Raw genomic sequence first — 19,916 nt, forward strand, 5'->3', positions numbered from 1 at the left:
GACGCTAACCACGGTGTGGGGGGGGGCAGACGGGCTAAGAGCAGGGACAAACTAAATGGTCGACTCCAGGATAAATGCAACTGTGGACTAGCCCAGGGAGCTCCGTCCCCGAGGGAGGGACGCTGGGCTGGCTCTCAAAGTGGCCATTGCAGAATCTCCGCTTATGCCCACGGCTGAGCCCGTCTTTGGGGCCGAGAGAGCCCCGCTGGTCCTCACACGCAATGGCGGGTGGCTCTCTAGGCTGGGACCTTACATCTTTGCTGCCTTCGGGGTCTGACTCGCTGCTAACGTCCTCTGTGTTGAGGTTCTCGAAGTCAGACTCGCCCACAGCGATGGGCACCCGGACGGTCAGGTTTGGGTTGTTAATGAAGGACATGTGGTCCTCGTCGACGATGTACTTCTCCACGCTGCTGCCGATGCCGCTGGTGGTTCCGTTCCCGTTCTTCTGGAAGTCCCCGTTGCGGTGGATGTCCACACCGGTGTGGTTGGCGATGCAGTTGGCCTTCTTCTCGTACAGCTCGTCCAGAGGCTTCACCTCGTCCGCCTCCCGTTGCTTGAAGTGCGCCTGCATGAAGGCGTGTACCTTCACTTTGGTCCAGGCCACGCCCTTCTTGATCCGGATCACGGAGATCTGCAGGTTGTTCATTTCCCCGTCGTCGTCTGTGGCCGCCAGGTTGTCTGCGCTGAAGGAGCTCAGGAGCAAGGCGAGGAAGAGGTTCAGCACCTACAACAGCAATGGTGGAACTGTCTTACAAATCGGGAGTCACACAGACTGCAGGGGTTCTGCGCCGTGTTGGCTCCCGTCTAGTTCACTTTTCTCGTGTTTTGTGCAAGAGATGGAAGAATGCCTGACCTCGTGCACGCTAGCCTGCTAAGCGTTCAGCCCCTCCATGTGGTATTTTAAATGTTCACGTCACCAGATAGAAATTTCTTCTGTAAGGAGTTTTGCACTTTTCCTAGCTCTGCTCTACTTTTGCATTCGTATGATGGTACCCAAAGTATATTAATTTTTTTTTATGACAAGAAGCAAAGGCCGTATTCACGTTGAAATAAAATTATCCAAAAATAAAATCGAAAATGCCTGGGGAGGGTAGAGGAGTGCACAGAGTCACATGTTTTGATAGCAGATGTCTCAAAGGACCCGTGTTAGAAAAATAAAAGTAGGTTTTCAGAGTCATACTTTCAAGAAGGCAGAACTGAAATATACATGCCACCCTCCCTCCAGGATGTGTTCTGGAGTTTCTGAATGTTTACAAAAATCCCTTTGCTAGGAGCATGGGCAGAGCCTGTAAACTGGCTACATGCAAAGCTAGGGCAGGACCACCAGAGTCAGGAGTTCAAAGCCCAAGCAGGACAGTACACTGACTTCAGTGTCTACTGCAATGCCGGACGCCGAGCCATGAAATGCAAGCTTTGTTTAAAATTCCCTCTTTTATCATGTTGGATAACACACACTACTGTTTTGTCTCGTTACGTAGCCTAAACTGGCCTCAAACTCATGATCCCCATGCCCCAGCCTCCTGAGTGCTGGCACTACAGGTGTGAACCATCCAGCTTGCTGACTTGAACGAAGGGGTAAATGATGGCCAAGGTCTCAAGGAGTCCTTCCTGTTAGCTACATCAGAAGGCTGAAGCAGAGACAGATTTGGGCTGATACCGTCTGGTCAGCTGGAGGCAGGTGTGTGGATAATCTGGTAACACATCTCCTTAGCTAACCCTGAAGGGACGATGATCTGGGGCAGGACCTGGCTCAACCCTGTGTGACTATGATACAGGTAGTTCTTTGATCACACTATAGGAATGCAGAGATGCTGTGAGGGAAGCTGTGGGTGCAGGAATACGTAAAGAAAGAAAGATAAAGGCAGGAAGGAGCTGCCCGCACAAAAGGAGGAAAGGGACCCAGGGGAGGTGTGTGGAAAATGTCAGGGATTGCGGACACATCATGGTGACTGTTTTTATTACAGGAGAGCCATGGTTGACTCCAAGGAATGTGTCCACTGCAGGGAAGTGTTTTACAGAAGAAATGAGAACAGAACTGGTCGATGTGAGTTTATAGGGACTGTGTGACCCTTTGCAGAGGGACTGTGTGAGCCGCTCTGTAGGGACCATGTGAACTGCTTTGCTGTCAGGAGCAGAAGTCACCCAGTGAATAGGTGGCAAAGTCTGTGGACATTCTGGTCATTGAAATCTGGGAGACGCTACTGGTAGCTGGTGGGCAGAGGCCGAGGGTGGTGTTAGAAGTTCAACAATGCATGTGGGGGAGACCACAACAAATTTATAGCCTGAGATTTCAATAGTGCCAAGGGGAACAGATGCTGATTTTTCTAGAAAAGGAAAACTTGTTATAATTGGAAGGACAGACAGACAAAACCCCATGAAGTCTACCAGCTGTGCGTGACCTGAGTCGGTGGGGGATCCCTTAACTTTACTCTGGCTCGTCCTCTCAATCACGACCAAGGGTTACCAGTTAGAGTGCCGTGGCTCAGTAGTCAATACTCTGGTAGTAAACAGTCATTCCTCCATGTGTATCTCAAAACAAATCTGGCTGAGAAAGAGGTCACCAGAGAAGGAGGCGGAGAAGCTAAGCGGACTGGGACAAAGAAGTTGGTACTAACCACCAAGTTGCCGATGACCATGACCATCATGAAGACAATGAGGCACATGGCCTGCCCGGCCACCTCCATGCAGTCCCACATGGTCTCGATCCACTCCCCACACAGCACTCGGAAGACGATGAGGAAGGAGTGGAAGAAGTCGTGCATGTGCCAGCGCGGGAGCTTGCACTCCTGGTTGATCTTACAGACGCACTCCTTGTAACTCTTTCCAAAGAGCTGCATCCCCACCACGGCGAAGATGAAGACGATGATGGCCAGCACCAGGGTCAGGTTGCCTAGGGCGCCAACGGAGTTCCCGATGATCTTGATCAGCATGTTCAGGGTGGGCCAGGACTTGGCCAGTTTGAACACTCGGAGCTAAGGAGAAAAGCAGTAAAAATGAAATGATAACCTGCTACCATACCACGTTGCTGAATTATTATTATTTTTAATGCAGAATTAGAGAGATTGGCTTAAATTTATTTATCATCCTTAGGAAACTCTCAGGACTTGCTGGTCGTGTCTCAGACTAAAAGCGATTAAATTGAGTTATGGATAAGAGAAAATTGATGAATTTCAGAAATCAAATGAAAAGTTTAAGTCCAGGACCTAAGGATCCGCCCCTGGATCATTGAGTCAGAATACAGCTATTTCTGATTCGACTCTTGAGTTCTCACAGACAAACTGACAAGGGGCGTGCAATCTGAAGGGGAATTGTTACCTCAAAAACCACGCATTAGAAAATGCTAAGGATTTCCTTTCACTTGCCAACAACTGGCCAATTGCTGATATGGAAGGGTGAGATGCTCAGAATGATTTGGGGCAAGGAGAGGCAGTACCATGTGTGGAAAACATCTGTGCAAGGGGCAGCCAATGCTAATGATCCAGAAAACATACATCTTGGTGTCTGTCAATCGTAAGTGCTTACATTGTGGAATAACCACAAGGTCCTGTCAAAGAGGTTGCGAATTATGATGCGTGAAGCCGGGGTGTGTTGGCCATTTCCGAGGTGCAGTATCAGTGTTGGATGCCACATGTTACACAGACATTTTGGCAGACATCAGCAGCAGTCTGTGCTGACTGGAGATGTAGGTCTGATCCGAAAGCTCTAGAGTCATCAGGTGCCATGCTGGACCACTCAGTTATCCCTGTCTGGCTTCTGAGTCATTCAAAATACTAGTTTTCAATTCTCTTCTCTCACTTAACCCTTTCTCTTGTAATAGAGATAAGACTAGTTTTTTTTTAAAGTCAACTATATGGGGGGCTGGAGATGGCTCAGGGGTTGAAAGCACAGGACCTCAGTTCAATTCCCAGCACTCACGTGGTGGCTCACCACGTTATTCTACTTCCAAAGGACCCAGCGCCCTCTTCTGGTCTCCTCCGGGACTGCATGCAAAGCACAGACATCCAGGCAAAACACCCATACATATAAAGTGGACTGGATCCTAACCAGCCATTTCAGCAAGGCACCACACATGCAGCATGAGTCCTGTGAGCAGCAGTCAGTCCTTTCCTCGGGAAGCTGACTGTCTCTGTGAGAAAGGCTGATGTCCTTGCTCAGAGAGGATCAAGCAGAGCAAAGTGCCTCTCACACCTGTATTTATGAAGCCTTCTCCAGAATTACTGACCAATTTAAACATTTCTTATACAAATATGTTAATAAATAGCATAATTACTAATAAATTGGAAAATAAAGTCAATGTTCTAATTTCAGTGTAATTTAATAAAACACTATCTTACTTTCAATTTCTGGAAGTAGTTACCACACTGAAGAAGTGAAGAAAACCATCTTTAAACACAGGGATTCTCCTTATTTTGGGGAGGTACTCAGAGAAACAACCTGAGGAGCCAATCAAATGACCTCAGAGGGCTCTGGGAAGCCTGTCTTCTGAAATGATCATGATTTTCTAAGGAACCTCTAAGAACTATTTTCTTTGGCTTACTGATTTGAAACCCAAACTTTTACACCTTCCTACATTTAGCAGAAAATGTTTCAAGATTTAGTGGAGAGGCCAACTAATTGGCCAACCACCTGGAGGCAGGTGCACTTCGGGAGATGCCCTAAGTTTTCTTATACAACGTGCTGTCTGGTAGTTTTAAGAGAGAAACTCATAATGAAAGTGGAGGAATCTGGAATACCAGTCGGAAAGACCGCAGCACCGAGAGCCCCTCCACGTCTGCGAGACCCAGCTCCATCAAACTGAGGGAGACAATAAATCCATCAAAAATGTTCCAGCCTTCTTGGAAATAATAGTAAGGGTCCATGGCTATGAGCTTCAGAAACATTTCCGCCGTGAAGATCCCGGTGAACACCTGAAGAATGGAGGTAGTAGGTAAGGAAGGAACACCGGAAAGAACACACCTTATCATCTCCTTCAACACAATACCACCAAGACTCAAGAGACAGCTTTGGCTTCTACACAGCAGGCCACCAGCACCTAGACACCTCATGGGCACCCATATTGATACAGGGCAGGCTCCGTTTCGTTTGAATGAAGCTCTCAGCCTCGGCACTTCCATCTCTTTTGCCAGAACCACTTAGTTCATAGTGCGTGGCACGGGATTAATAAATAGTTGAAGCAATATAAAGAGCAGGAGAGAAGGCCACCACCTTTTAAAGGCTGGTAGGAGTTTGGTGATCTAATTTTATGGGGGTAATTATAATCAGCAACAATGTATCCATCTTTCAGAGTAGCTAGAAAGGACTCTGATGGCTACCTCAAAGAAAGGTAAGTGTTGGAGGTGTTGGATTTGTTAATTGCTCTGAACTAATCACTGTACAGTGTGTACATGTTTTGAAATAATAATCACACCCTATAAAACACACAAATATACATCAATTAAAAGGAAGTAACACTTGCAAAATAATTGTTTACAAGACACTATCTTTTTTTATATATTGCTATTATCCTAGTCATATGATACAGTTGAAGTGATAAAAGCAATCTCCCTGCTTTGCATGTAATTACCAATTTCCATGATCTCTTTCTCAGTTCTTTAATGCATACACATCACAATACAGAATATCTTGGGCCTAATCTCCCGGCTGTTGCAAGTCTATCTCAACTGTCCCATGATCTTCCTGGTTCATTCTGTTGCCTGTCACTGTTCACTGGATGACACTTTCCCAAGGAACTCCCTCGCCATGTGACACTTCTGACCTCTCAGTATAACAGCCAATTCATCTGTAGCATGTTGTATTCAAGAACTACTCCCTTCTTCCCCACTTCTTATGCTCCACAGTGCACCGTGTGTTTCCTGGGGGTTTCCCTATCTCACTGGCTCAGGAAAGAAACATGCTGGAAGAATATCATATTACAGGACAGAGGCTTGTGAGGAGGCTAATTCTTCAGAGTGGGATACCCACAATACCTCAGTGGGGGTTACCCACAATACCTCAGTGCAGGTCACCCACATATGACTCTTAATGACTATTACTTTTTTTTTTTTTAAAGCCATGACTGTCCTGGAACTCTCAGGTAGACCCGACTAGCCTGAACTTGGAGAACTGCCTGCTTCTGCTTCCCAAGTGCCAGGATTAAAGGTGTGCCACCCAGTCTATTACATTTTTACTGAGAACTTTTTATTCTATATTTAAATCCACAGGGAGGGGCTAGTTCCGGCTCTTGGGGCTAAGGAGGGTACCTCTGCTGATTCTCAAGACAGAATGAGACCACCATGCAGCATGGTTATCAGAGCCAGGGGGTGGGGAGGGGCTTCCGTCCACTATGGAGGGGCTGCTAGGGGTGGGCTATGATCCGCCATGGCCAAGCGGGATGGAATGTATCCACAGTGGCAGAGAATGGGAACATAAACAGGGCAAATGCAGCATGTCAGCAGGGAGAACCCCTGCAGCTCGGAAGGCCCCATGTAAGGCAGGGAAGGTGCCGCCAAAGAGAAGTGGCCCATTCTGAGAGAACAGGAGGGTGAGGATGTGGTCTCATTTGAGCCAGGTGGAAGAGTCTGGAGGGTGGCACACAGAGGGGTGGCAGTGTGAGGCCCAAGCGGGACAAAGACAGCTTCTATGCCAGAGACAGCCTACGGGATGTGGGGAAGTGAGAGATGTGTCCAGGCGTGCTCGAATGATTCTTCAAGAGTCAAGCAGGGTACACCCCATGGAGGTGTGTAGGGAGGCCTATACAGGCTGTCAGTCCTGGAAGTATGAAGGACTTTTCTTATGGAGGTCCATGGTCGGGATGCTAATGGGCTGTTGGTACCACACATGTGCTGAGCCACCCAGCATCAGGTACTGGAACTCAAGCCTGGGGTCCAACCATTAGAACCTAACAATTTCTCATCTCTGTACTAAAGAAGAAAAACATAACCCGAAGCCATGACTTCTTGATGTTTTAAAACTTCATACTTTTATCTTCTAAGTAATATAATTAAATATATGACTTAACATTACAAGAAACTTGGCAGGGATCAACTAATAGCAGAAACTGGAAGACAGCCCAGAAGTTGGATCAGAGGGGAAAGCAGCTTGGAATTGAACGTTTCTCATAAATAACAGCTTATGGGAGGTAAGATCCCACAGTGCGGGCAGTGTGGGGTGCTCTGAGCATCATGGGAACCCCTTCTTTAAGGGGGCTATCACCTCAGGTGGCAGGGAAAGAGGGGTTCTGAGCAGAACGAGGGTCAGCACAAGAAACAGATGAGGGGTTCCCTAAAATCAACCCAGAAGTCCTGGCGCAGGTGCCGAACCAACCCACTGTCCTGTCTCCCACTCGGCCACGGTAGCTGGCTTCCTGCCAACAGCTCTAGGAGGCATCTTCAGAGTTCTCCAGAGGAGACACAGCTGAAGGTGCGCGCCCGCCAGCAGAAGTGTGGGCGCCGGGGTATATGGATAGATACCCTCCCCCACCAGGAAAAGCCCCGCGGCGAGACCACATTCAAGTCGTTCCATCAGAGATCTGCTCAGTCTTACCAGATTTCCCACGGCCAACACGTGCTCGAATTGTGGCGTCATGGGGTGGTGCTCCATTGCCATGAACAGTGTGTTCAGAACAATGCAAATGGTGATGGCCAAATCTACGAAAGGATCCATGACGATCAAGTTCACGATCTCCTTCAGTTTGATCCAGTAGGGGTGACACTCCCAGATGAGGAAAGTGTTGGCAAACTTGTACCAGCATGGCGGGCACTTTCTCTGAGACTCTTCCAGCTCTGGAGTGAGCAAAGAACAGAGAGCCCTCAATACGGGGTGCTGGTTCTCAACCTGTGGGTCGCGACCCTGGGGGGTGTGAATGACTCTTTCACAGGAGCTGCTTAAGACCAGCAGAAAACACGGATTTTATGTTACGACTCATATCATAGCCGCAGCACAACTACACTTGTGAAGAGCAATGAAAATAATCTTACGTTTGGGCGTCACCACAACATGAGGAACTGTGTTAAGGCGGCAGCATTAGGAAGGTTGAGAACCATACTGAGAGAAAACAGGACACAAAGTATCTTCCTCTGGTCAGCTGGTTGTCAGTTTGATTTTTCTGAGTGTGTGTGTGTTCTGTCTTGTCTTGTTTGTTTTTGTTGTTGTTATTAAAACTGTAAATAAAAGGTGCTCCTCTCAGGTTTCCTTCACATTGACATGAAAGGGACAGTTCCTTTCCTGTAATATCACGCCACATTGTTGCTATTGACTGCGGGACCATGAAAAAGGTTAAGCCACTTTTGGGGCGGGGCAGGGTAAGAAACTGCACAAGCATGGGGCCCCGAGTTCAGATACCCTGCAGCCAAGTAAAAGCTGAGCCCAGCAGTGTGTCTGGGGCAGGTCCCCGGAGCCTGGAGCTTGCTGGTAGCCAGCCCAACCTCCTCACCTCTGGCCTTCGTGTGCATGTGCACAAGTGTGTACCTGCACACACAAGCACAGACCTTCACTAACATAATTGAACAAGCTAAAATATCTACCGAGTACCTTGGAACTTAGCAGAGAGTGGGGGCTCTGGAGAGTGTATCTGGCGGAAATGCCATCTGCGTCAGCAGGAAAGGTGTTGACAGATGCCAGTGTGTGTCTGCTTCTTTCAGAGAACAGGCCAGGGTCCCACCCTCAGTGAGGCTGCAGCTTGTAGCGGAGGTGGTGACACAGGGTGCACCCTCTCCCTTCTCTCTTCCTACCTCCATCCATCTCTCTCTTTCCTTTCCTACTCTCGGCCCTTCCTTCTCCTCTGGCAGCATCTCCACCCCTCCACCCTTCCATACTTGCTTTCTTTTTTCCCCTTCCTTTACTTCGTCTTATTCCCATCTCTCAGAGAAGGATCTAGCTTTTCAGCAGCCTTATCTGGCCCACACATAAAGGCCAGCCAGGAAATGCTCTGGCTGAAGTGAGAGGAGCTTTCAGCCTGGTCCAAGACACGCCCTCCTTCCCAGGCTCCTCCCCTGAGCCACACTGACACTGATGCACTCCTTCAGGCCTGTCCCCAGAACCATGGGACTCTCAGCAATGCACAGAAACTGACTAAATGGCCTCTCAGATTATTTAGGAAGCCAACATGAAAAAGCACGGTCAGACGGCGAAGGCAGAGAGCTGCCTAGCTTGTGGCCACACCAACTCTGGAACAAGGCTCAGAAGGCAAGACTGTCCTCAAATGACAGAAACTGTTGGGGTTACAAAACTCCAACTTCCTTATCCAGTGAAGACATTCTTCAAGAAGCTGAACCTGAAATCTGTCAGGAGGAAATTCTTAGGGAAGTGGGTCCACAGGACTTCAATCCCAGTGACATTGGATAAGATAAAAATAAAATTCTCCCCAAAGCTGGGCACCCCTGTAAACCTAGCATACAGGAGACTAATGCATAAATTCGAGGCCAGCCTGGGCTAAACGACTGGGCTAGCTAGGGCTGCGTAGTAAGTCCTGATTTATAAAAGCAAAACCCACCATCAATGAAAAACAAATAAAAACAAAACACGTAGTTTCCAATGCTTCCCCAAGAACGGGATGCTGACCAGTCTGCTTCCCCTTCTCCACAGCTGGCTGTGGCCCACGATGATGGCTTTATTTTAGGGAGGGGTGTTTGGGGCAGGGTATCTGACTAGCTCCCTGGTTGCTAAGAAAATGGTTGCCTTGGTTTTCAGACTGAAGGGCCCCAGTGAGAGTCACGTGGGAGTCTGCGTGGGCAAAGACGTCTGTGAAGAGAATTTGCCTCAGCCTGTTTCCCACAGAACTCCCTCCATTCCCAAGGTAAATTTACTTTTCATCCCCGAAAAAAGAAAAGCGAAAAGGTTCTCTGATTTCCATAAATTCTTACAGTGCATATTTGGAAATTCGGTTCCGTTCCGTTTTTATCTCCTCCCTTCTCCAACTGTCTGCGGCTTAGCGGTTCTGCTGGGGAAGATGAAGCCCCGACTGTTCTCATCTAAGAGATGACATGATTGTCACACCTTTCACTGCTGCCCTGGGCTCCTAGTTTTAGCAGACAGCAAGAGGGTTCTCTACCCCTGGGGCCGCCCAGAGGATCCCTGCAGGCTACCTGTTTCCTACCCCTCGCTACATCCTTGAGCTGGAGAGAGCCCCGGGGAGGTCAGTGCCACAGAGAGCGCGGAGAGGGAGGGGGTGGAGAAGGTCCGAGTCTCAGTGGATCTATGTCTCAATGGAGGCTTGTTAGTTTCTTTTTGTTTATTAATGGTTTTTGGAGACAGGGTCTCATTATGTTGCCTCATGGGTTCTCTGGATCTTCCTGCCTCAGTTTCCCTAGTGGCAAGCAGGGCTGACACACATTGTACCTGATGTTTTTACGGGCTCTCTGCTGTTACCGCCAGCCCCGCGGACCTCCACAGCAAAGTGCCGTGTGTGGGGAATGAGGTTTGTGGACTTTCTCCTGCCTTGCTTCTGGACAGATTTTTGCGGGGTTGCCACACAGTCGGTCCCGGGAGTCCTGAAGACTGTTGCCAAAGTGCATCCTCGGCCCACCAAGACAGTGACTCTGAGGGACCGAAAGGTTTATGGCAAGAGTGTCCCTCAACTCAAGAACTTCCAGCAGTTTTCGGCTGGGCAGGAAAGAGTGCCACCGCCTCGGCACTTTTAGCTCAACAGGCAGTGCCAGACACCAGCAGCACAGGCTGGATGGATGCTTGAGGGGCAGTAACCGCCATGGTCATTCTTCCCTAGGGAATCACATCTGTCACGTGACTGCACTAAAGTTCCGCCTCCTTCCCCTGCTCTCTTCCTCTCAGCCTTGCTTTCTCAGCAACAGTGAGATGGCGCTGGTCCACTACAACTGACCAGTGCGGAGCTGTGCCTCTGCTGGCTGAGGATGTGGCAGAGCCTATCAGACACTGCTGAGTGTCCAACAGGATGAGGTGAGGAGGGGCAGAGAGGGTTTTCTTCTTAAGAATGGAATTCTAGAATTCTCCACTACAATATCTAAACTTTTAGGTTTTTTGCTGCAAAAGCAATTATTTATTATTTAAATATTTGGGTTAAAATGACACCAGGCCTTCCCAACTGCAAGTCTCAGAAGCAGGATAATTAATCATTTAATGCTCTTAATGTAGCAAGCAGCATATAGAGGCAGGTCCGTGGTTAAAACTAGTGGCTCTTTGCCAGTGTCTTTAATCTGTGCACACTGCTCATTTGCAGCCATTCACTGCCCTTTGCTTATGGCGGTCCCAGCCCATCAGCTTCAGTTAAAGGGGTCAAGACACGGTACGGGCAGGAGGGTGTGCTGGCCGGACAGGTACAGCTATGGGAGCAGTCCAGACTACCAACAGAGAGGTGCCAGATTGACTTTCTTCCTTAGGAAACCCAAGTCCAACTCCAGGCATCTCCATCACCTGAGCAATGCTTGTGTTGTGTGTGTGTGTGTGTGTGTATGTGTGTGTGTGCGCGCGTGTGTGCGTGCACGTGTGTGTGCACGAATGTGCATGTGTGTGTCTGTGTGTGAATATGTGTGAGTGTGTGCATATGTGTGTGGGTATGCATGTGTGTGTGTCTGTGAATATGTGTGAGTGTGTGCATATGTGTGTGGATGTGCATGCACGTGCATGTGTGTGTAAGTGTATGTGTGTGAATATGTGTGAGTGTGTACATGTGTGTATGTGTTCGAGTGTATATGTGTGTGAGTGTGTAAGTGTGTATGAGTATGTATATGAGTGTGTGAGTGTGTATGAATATGTGAGTATATGTGTGTATGTGTGTGTGAGTGTGCAAATATGTGTGTGAGTGTGTATGTGTGTGAGTATGTGTGAGTGTGTGGCTAGTGGAAAGAAGAGAGAATGTGCAGAGCAGAAGGGAAGAAGACAAGGTCAGCTTTCAAAGTGTAAGTGCCCCATGCTCATATTCAATCGAGTTCTCCGGAAGTGATGCCACACCCGTACTCCACTGCACCAAGCACAGCCAAGCCAGTTTGACAGTGTTGCCTGAGCCTCCCACTGGCCAGACCCTGAGCCATCAGTCATCGCTGCACCAACAGATCATTCTGTCGTGATGGTGTACCCAAATGTATCTGAGGGAGCTTGGTTTTCTACCGCAATTGCTGTACACACTTGAAAAAAAAAATCTGTCTTGGGCTCTAAGTGCATATTAAAAATTAGCCAAAATTCTCGAGCCAGTGTTCCTAGGCTTGTAGTTCTCACAGTCTGTAGTAATTTGCCTGAAACTTCAAAACGCATGCCACAAAGCTTGAAGATGCTCTATCGGATGCTGACCTCTACGGGAACTGAAGACCCGGAGCGAACAGCGGCCGCTCAGGCAGCTGAACGAAGGCTGTTCAACTTGATACTCTTACGCCCGTGATATCTCTCTCACTGCACCTCTGAGGGTACCAATGCTCCTACAGGGATTTCTTAGGGGTTCGCTTTCCAAGGCACCCCTATTCCAACATGCAGACACACATGTACGCGCGCGCGCGCGCATACACACAAACACTCAGAAAATGTGTCCTGGAGCTAGCAAGCCGATGAGCCGATGTTCCGTGTCACCATCTCGGGACTGTGCTTAGTGCTGAGTTAGCCTGGCAGACTGAACCCTGAGACCGGATATCTGAAGCCCAGAAACATCCAGGCTCAGCTAGAACAGCATGTGCCAAAGGAAGAAAATATAAACAGAACCAACCAACGGGAATCCTTGTGGGGGAAGCTAGTTCCTGAGGTCACCTCCAAGTAGACCCTGGGATATATACCAGAACGGCAGAGAGGCTGAAGCTTGCCGGGGTATCACGGGGTAACACGACCAACTTGTCAGGGGTATCAGGCTATGTCAGGGAGAAGCCATGCAGCCCAGAGAAGTCAGTTCTCAAAGCGACAATGCCGCAGACCGCTATGATGCAAAAGAGGCTGCTCCCCCCCCCCCCCCATGTACCAAGTTCTGAAGAGAGACATATGGTTTGGGGTTCTAGCCACACGTTACATGTTTGTGCCTCTTGGGGGCGTTGTTCAGAAAGTGGCAGGGTTAGGAACAATCTAACACACAGTACAAGTTCCTTCAGGAAAAACTGAAAGGGTCGCGGGTCAGCACAGCGGAGAGGAGGAAGGCACACCTTGAGGCAGAGGCCAGGAAAACTGGACATGCTCCAGTGATTCCCAGCTGTCCCTGTCCCTCTCACCGTGTGTGACGCTGCCTGAGTTGTTTATTTGATTTGGTCTGAGGTGTTTATTTGATTCTCTGCGTGCAGCATTGGGAAGACAGTTTGTGACCCCGATTTCTGTATGTGGTGAGACCGGTTCCAAAGGCCCCCTGAGTTTTACACGGGGCGGGGCTGTATTTAGCGCGCGCACGCGCGCGCGTGCACGCGCGCGTGCACACACACACACACACACACAACACACTCACTGCTCAGTCGCTCCGATAGGCAAGCCAGGGCACACACCTTCCACTAGCGTGTTTGTGACCACGCTCATTACGCTGTTGATTCGGTCCTTCCGTCCGTAGGAGGCCAGCTGTTCCATGGACACTAAAAGAGATCCGGGGCCTTTCTTCTTAATTTCCACCTCAGTTGTTGCCTGAAAAAAATCGATAAATAAAGCAAACAGGGTGAGTGATATTTGGTTAACACAAGGCTCGGGCCCCACTGGAGTGTCAGCGTGTGAGCGAGAGTCTTACCACCTGCATTGCTTTTTTTTTTTTTTTTTTTTACTAGTTTGTTAAGAATCTAGTACAAGGCGATTTGATTACGGGTACTCCCTCTCCCAACTTCTCCTGGCTCCATTTGCCTTCTTCTCTACCGTCCTTCTCCATGAGAGGCTTAAACAAGCAAACAACAAACCCTATAACCCTATGTTGGCCATGGCTGGTCTTTACTTCTGTCACTGAAACCAAGTCATTTGAATTTAGCCAAATCTTTATGAACTCAAGAATCTGGCTGGAACCCAAACACCTCCTCTGGCTAAACCTAAAGCAGGAATGCCACAGCCCCCAGGGACACGGAGATGGGGACAGACCCTGCATTCTCCTGTCCTAGATTTACAGACACAACATTTGGCTAGAATTGACTCGATCGTCAAGATTCACTTATTCCTGAAAATCAGAGGCTGAACTCTTCCTCCCCAGTCCCTGCTTCTGGCCCAGAAGAGCTCAACCTCTTCTGTCTTGTCCAGGCAAACAGCTTAAAACCCATCTCTTGGCTAACCATTTGTCCCTGCATTGTGCCACTTGTGTGGACACTTCTGGTCCTTCTACTATGGTGTGGGCAGACAGATACCATTTCCAGCACAGGGGAAGACATGTTTGCATGAGAGAAGCATGTCTGATCAGTAACAGAATAATCTTGGTAGTTTTGGAAATACAACACCTCTGAGGAGCTATTCACAAGCTCTTGCTCTTACGCTTGTTTAGGTTTGAAAGAACGGACAGAGCGTAATTCCTAGCAGATGACAAAATGAATCTCATCTAGGTCTTTACTCACGCTGCCCTACTGACTTGGGAATTTGGTTCCCCCCGGGGGGGTGTTTATGTAGCAGGTCTACAGAAGAAATGGAAAGAAGTGACTGATTTCCAGTTATCCACCAGCCACCTTCAGATGAAGATGTAGAACTCTCAGCTCCCCCTGCACCATGTCTGCCTGGATGCTGCCATGTTCCTGCCTTGATGATAATGGACTGAACCTCTGAACCTGTAAGTCAGCCCCAATTAAATGTTGTCCTTATAAGACTGGCCTCAGTCGTGGTGTCTGTTCACAGCAGTAAAACCCCAATTAAGACAACATGTGTAATATATATATATATATATATATATATATATATAAAACTGTATATATGCATATATAAAATTAAAAAAAAGAAGTAACTGATTGCGGATTCCAGAGTGCAGTTCTATAAAACATCTGTATATGTAAGAATGATTTATTAGCTATGATTTCAGATAAGATACTGTTTCTAAGAAGCCATTTTTGCCATAATTTTCATCCCGATAGAATATTTGACAAATCATATCAAATCCCCTACACTGTAAAAATGATAGGTGTAAAAATGAGCGTGCGAAGGCTCTCCATATTACACACTCACTTCTGGCATTGGAGTGATCCAAGACTTCTACTGAGTTGACCCTTCTATCAGTCCACAGAATACATGACAGATGATTTTCAAAATGTTCACCCCCAAAAGACCAAATGACAAAAATGGAAGGGAAAACTCCATATATTATGGCTTTGGTATATATTTTCTATATCTGTATGTAGCAAGGAATAATTTATTCAGACTGTATTAGTAGCAACCTTAAAAAAAACAAAATTAGTAAAAGCAAAGTCTAAAAGGTGGTGCAGTGACCAGACCGTCAGTGACGACCCTTACGGAAGCCAGTGTTCTTGTCTCTGCCATGGACTGGGTGCTTAAAACCTCACATCAACTACAGAAACGCTAAGTGTCAGGCCTACTAAGGGAGGACTCCCCTCAGTCCTATCTTCTTACACCAGGGGTGAGTTGACCGGAGAGAGGCTACAGGGCTCAGCAACAGGGTTTGACCAAGGAAAGCGAGGTGAGTCTGTCTTCAGACTGACAGGGCAGAGAACAGGGCAGCATCAGGCTGACAGGACATCCCTGGCATAACAATGCTACCCTTCCTGGTGCAACTGTAAACCCTTTTCCTGTGACATTCCTCCCCACATCTATCAGTGCTGAATCTGAAGTCCAGGCTTGTGTAGGAAAGCAAACAGGTGAATGTAACAGCTGCGCACAGAAAGTGTTACCCCGTACATAGAGCTCTATGGAAGTTTCTCCACACCCTTCAACCTGACAGAAACAAGAGGCTACAGTGTATACAGACTGTACATCTGAGCAATGCTTCTATCCCTGGGCAACACTTCAAAAATAAAGCTCTAAAATTAGACCCTACGATAATATTTTTTAACATATCAAGGACTAAGACCACCCAAAGACGAGACGCTCTCCTGGTAAACTGCGGCTTTTCTGAGAGATGCTTCAGAAGATGTATCGCATGCGCACAGACATTAGAGGTAAGATGGCCGCCCTCCTCAAGCGGACTCAGCTCAGTCACGCCCATCAAAATTCAAGGCTTTGGGGAAGAAACTGATGATTGTGAAATTAATAAGGATATATAAAGGCTGGGGAAAGAATTTTTTTTAATTAGAAGGTTAAAATAACCGTTTGAAGGACTGGTTCTTAAAATAACTCCCTGCATCCTACCTGACCACCGTGGATTAAAGCTGTATGTCAATAACAGAAACAAGAGAAAGATTACAAACTCATGGAAACTGAACAGCTCTCTACTGAATGAAAAAAAAAATATGGGTCAAGATAGAAATGAGGAAAGAGTCTTTAAAAACCTCTTTAGAACTGAATGAAAATGCAAATACACACCCAAACCTGTGAGGCACAATGAAGGTAGTTCTAGGAGGCAGGTTCAGAGCACTAAGTTGGAGGGATCTCACATTAGTAACTTAATGACACACCTGAACACCCTAGAACGAAATGAAGAATCAAAGCCTCCATGGAGTAGATGGTGAGAAATGAACTTGGGGATGAAATCAACAAATAGAAACAAACAAAACAAAGGATTGTTTCTTTGAGAAAACTTCACAATGGGCGAACTCTTGTCTGAATTAACTGAAAGGCAGAGGGAGATAATCAAAATTAACAAAATTAGAGTCAAAAGTGGGAACGTGATGACAGACACTAGAAATCCAGAGAATTATAAAAACATACTTTAAAACCTATACACTCAACCAAATTAAAAAATGTGGAAGAAATGGGTACTTTTCTTGATATATGTGACTTACAAAGTTAAATCAAGATCAGACAAGCAATTTAATTACACCTATAACCCCTAAGGAAATAGCATTAGTTAAAAGTCTCCCAATCAAAGCAAGCCTAGGTTTTAGAATTCTACCAGACTTTCAAAAAGTAAATGCCAATAATTTTCAAATTATTCCACAAAATAAAAACAAAAGAAACTTTGCCAATCTTTGTACAAGGTCACAGCTAACCTGATACCTAAACCACATAAAGGCCTAACAATGAAAGAGAATTACAGACCAATTTCCCTTATGAACATCAGATGCAAAAATTCTGAATAAAATACTTGCAAACAGACTACAAGGATACATCAAAAAGTTCACCTACCATGATCAAGTAGACTTCAACCCAGAGAGGCAGTGGTGATTTGACATACATACATCGTAAATGTAACCCACTATATCAACACACACTGAAAGATAAGAACCACACGGTCATCCCACATGCAGAAAAGGCCTTTGACAAAAAAAGTCCAACACCCCTTCAAGATAAAAGTCCTGGAGATATTAGGAATATAAGGGGAGAACCTGAACACAATAAAGGCAGTTTACAGCAAGTCAAGGCCAGTATCAACCTACATGGGGAGAAACTCAAAGCATTTCCTCTTCAATCTGGAAAAAGACAGGGCTGTCCACTCTCTTCATATTCAGTCAACCACAGTGACATCTTAGCTAAAGCAATGGGACAACTGAGATCAGGGACCTCAACATAAGGCCAGGCACTCTGACTAACAGAAGAGAAAGAAGGGAGCAGTGCTGAGCTCTGCCTAGAAAAGGGCCTGGACAGAACAGTGACAGTGCAGGCTCTAAGATAAAACCACCACCAAAGCTCCTGTGCCGTGAAGGATGCGCGCATCACTCTGACTCAGGAGCAGCCGAAAGAATGGGAAGAGGCTTTGTTTTTTCCAACTAAAGAACTAACTAACTAAATAAATAAACAAAAATTTAAAATGGATATCCAGAAAACAACCCAATTAAAATGGGGTATACATGGGCTTTGGAGAGATGGCTCAGTGGGTTAGAACACTGACTGCTCTTCCAGAGGTCCTGAGTTCAAACCCCATGGTGGCTCACAACCATCTGTAATGGGATCGGATGCTCTCTTCTGGTGTGTCTGAAGACAGTGACAGTGTACTCACATACATGAAATAAATAAATACATCTCTAAAAAAACAAAATAAAATAAAATGGGGTGCACAGATCTAAACAGTATTCTTGAAAGAAGAAGCACAAATGGTTGAGAAATACTGAAATGTTCAGCATCCTTACTTTGAGATTCTATCTTACAGTCAGAATGGCCAAGATCAATAACATAAGTGACAGCTCATGTTGGGAGGACATGGAGTAAGAGGAGCACTCATCCACTGTGGGAGGACGTCGAGTAAGAGGAGCACCCATTCACTGTGGGAGGACGTGGAGTAAGAGGAGCACCCATCCACTGTGGGAGGACGTGGAGTAAGAGGAGCACACATCCACTGTGGGAGGAGGTGGAGTAAGAGGAGCACTCATCCACTGTGGGAGGAGGTGGAGTAAGAGGAGCACCCATCCACTGTGGGAGGACGTGGAGTAAAAGGAGCACTCATCCACTGTGGGAGGACGTCGAGTAAGAGGAGCACACATCCACTGTGGGAGGACGTGGAGTAAGAGGAGCACCCATCCACTGTGGGAGGACGTGGAGTAAGAGGAGCACACATCCACTGTGGGAGGAGGTGGAGTAAGAGGAGCACTCATCCACTGTGGGAGGAGGTGGAGTAAGAGGAGCACCCATCCACTGTGGGAGGACGTGGAGTAAGAGGAGCACACATCCACTGTGGGAGGAGGTGGAGTAAGAGGAGCACTCATCCACTGTGGGAGGAGGTGGAGTAAGAGAAGCACCCATCCAGTGCTTTACACTTACACCTTAACTACTTCCTGTGTGATCTGGGAAAGGGAGGGGCTGCTTAATTCCCTAAGCCTTGCAAAGAGGAAGGCAATAGCAATACCTCCATTTTTGGGGAGGGGGCTGTGAGCATTACAGGAGATAAGGCTTGGACATTTGTAATATTTCTCAACAAATTACTCAGTTATGTGGGTTCTGGATTGTTGGTGGCACCTGCTTTCTTTATGAGCAAAGACCAACGGTTCTCACTTTCCCAGTTCAGAGAGAAAGACATGAAAAACTCTCCTTCTCTGCATCACCAAAAAAAAAAAAAAAAGAGTGAAAATTTCTAAACTATGAAAAAAAATGTCAACCACAATCACATAATTAATGAGGGTGCAAATATTTTTTTATCAGATATGATATAATGCCCGGAAGGTTTTCCTCTCCCCCCCCCTTTCTCTCTCTCTCTAGGAATAGATATTGGATCCAGCATCAGTGGCTTCTATACCATCCATAAAACATGAGTACGTACAAAGACAAGTCAATCTGACAGTAAAGATCACTATATCTCAGCTTAAAGAGACGGCGATCATTTGTCTGGCCTGGGCTTCCAGATGAGTAATTAATACCTTAAATTTCATAATTAAAATGATAATGCTTAACATGAAGGAATTATGTATTATGCCCTTTTCCAACTTTGCAAAGAAGCTAATATTTTGGCTGTCTGAAAGATTTCTTGGGCTCAGGAGACCTTGGTTCAAGTTTCACTTACACACGTTACTAAATCTCTCTCTGGGGACAAAAGTCACCTACTTTATAGTGTGGTCACAAAAACTGAGCAATAAAAAGCTGTGGTGGCCCAGGTCTGCATGACCAGTGCTCGGGAGGGTGAGGCCAGAGAGTCTTGAGTTCAGCGCTAAACTGGATTATACACGGAGGTCAGGGGCGATATGAACTGCACAGTGAAACCTTGTCTCAAAGCAAGCAAGCAAGCAGCCAACTAAAGCCCAAGGAGTAGAGAGAAGTGCAGTTCACCATGGAGTGCTTACTAGCCTTGGTTAGACCCCCGTCCCACACACAGAATATGGACATAGTTGATAGATACATAAATAAAAAAGTCACAAGGTATGGGAAAATAACCAATAACTTCTCATCTCAAAGGCAATACCTCTAACCTTCAATCGGTTGTCTTTTCCCCTCCACATCTGTTTCTATGTGGATTTGATCTCACACCACATAGCAGAGACATCCTACTTGGGTCTGTTTGGTTCTTCAGAACC

General features: G+C 46.8%; 1 protein-coding gene across 3 annotated transcripts in view; it reads right to left on the reverse strand.

Moving 5' to 3' along the window:
- Positions 1-19,916, reverse strand: part of SCN8A (sodium voltage-gated channel alpha subunit 8) — a gene marked incomplete at both ends in the record, with an annotated part of 87,332 nt that overhangs the window by 24,621 nt on the left and 42,795 nt on the right. For all 3 annotated transcript variants that reach the window (XM_080938997.1, XM_080938996.1, XM_080938995.1), the window contains 5 exons: positions 254-724; positions 2,616-2,972; positions 4,734-4,907; positions 7,522-7,760; positions 13,398-13,530. In XM_080938997.1, coding sequence (XP_080795123.1) covers positions 254-724; positions 2,616-2,972; positions 4,734-4,907; positions 7,522-7,760; positions 13,398-13,530 — 1,374 coding nt within the window. The remainder of the gene's footprint in view (positions 1-253; positions 725-2,615; positions 2,973-4,733; positions 4,908-7,521; positions 7,761-13,397; positions 13,531-19,916) is intronic.

Source organism: Micromys minutus (assembly GCF_963924665.1).
Source record: "Micromys minutus genome assembly, chromosome: 27".
In the NCBI taxonomy this organism is placed as follows: Eukaryota; Metazoa; Chordata; class Mammalia; order Rodentia; family Muridae; genus Micromys; species Micromys minutus.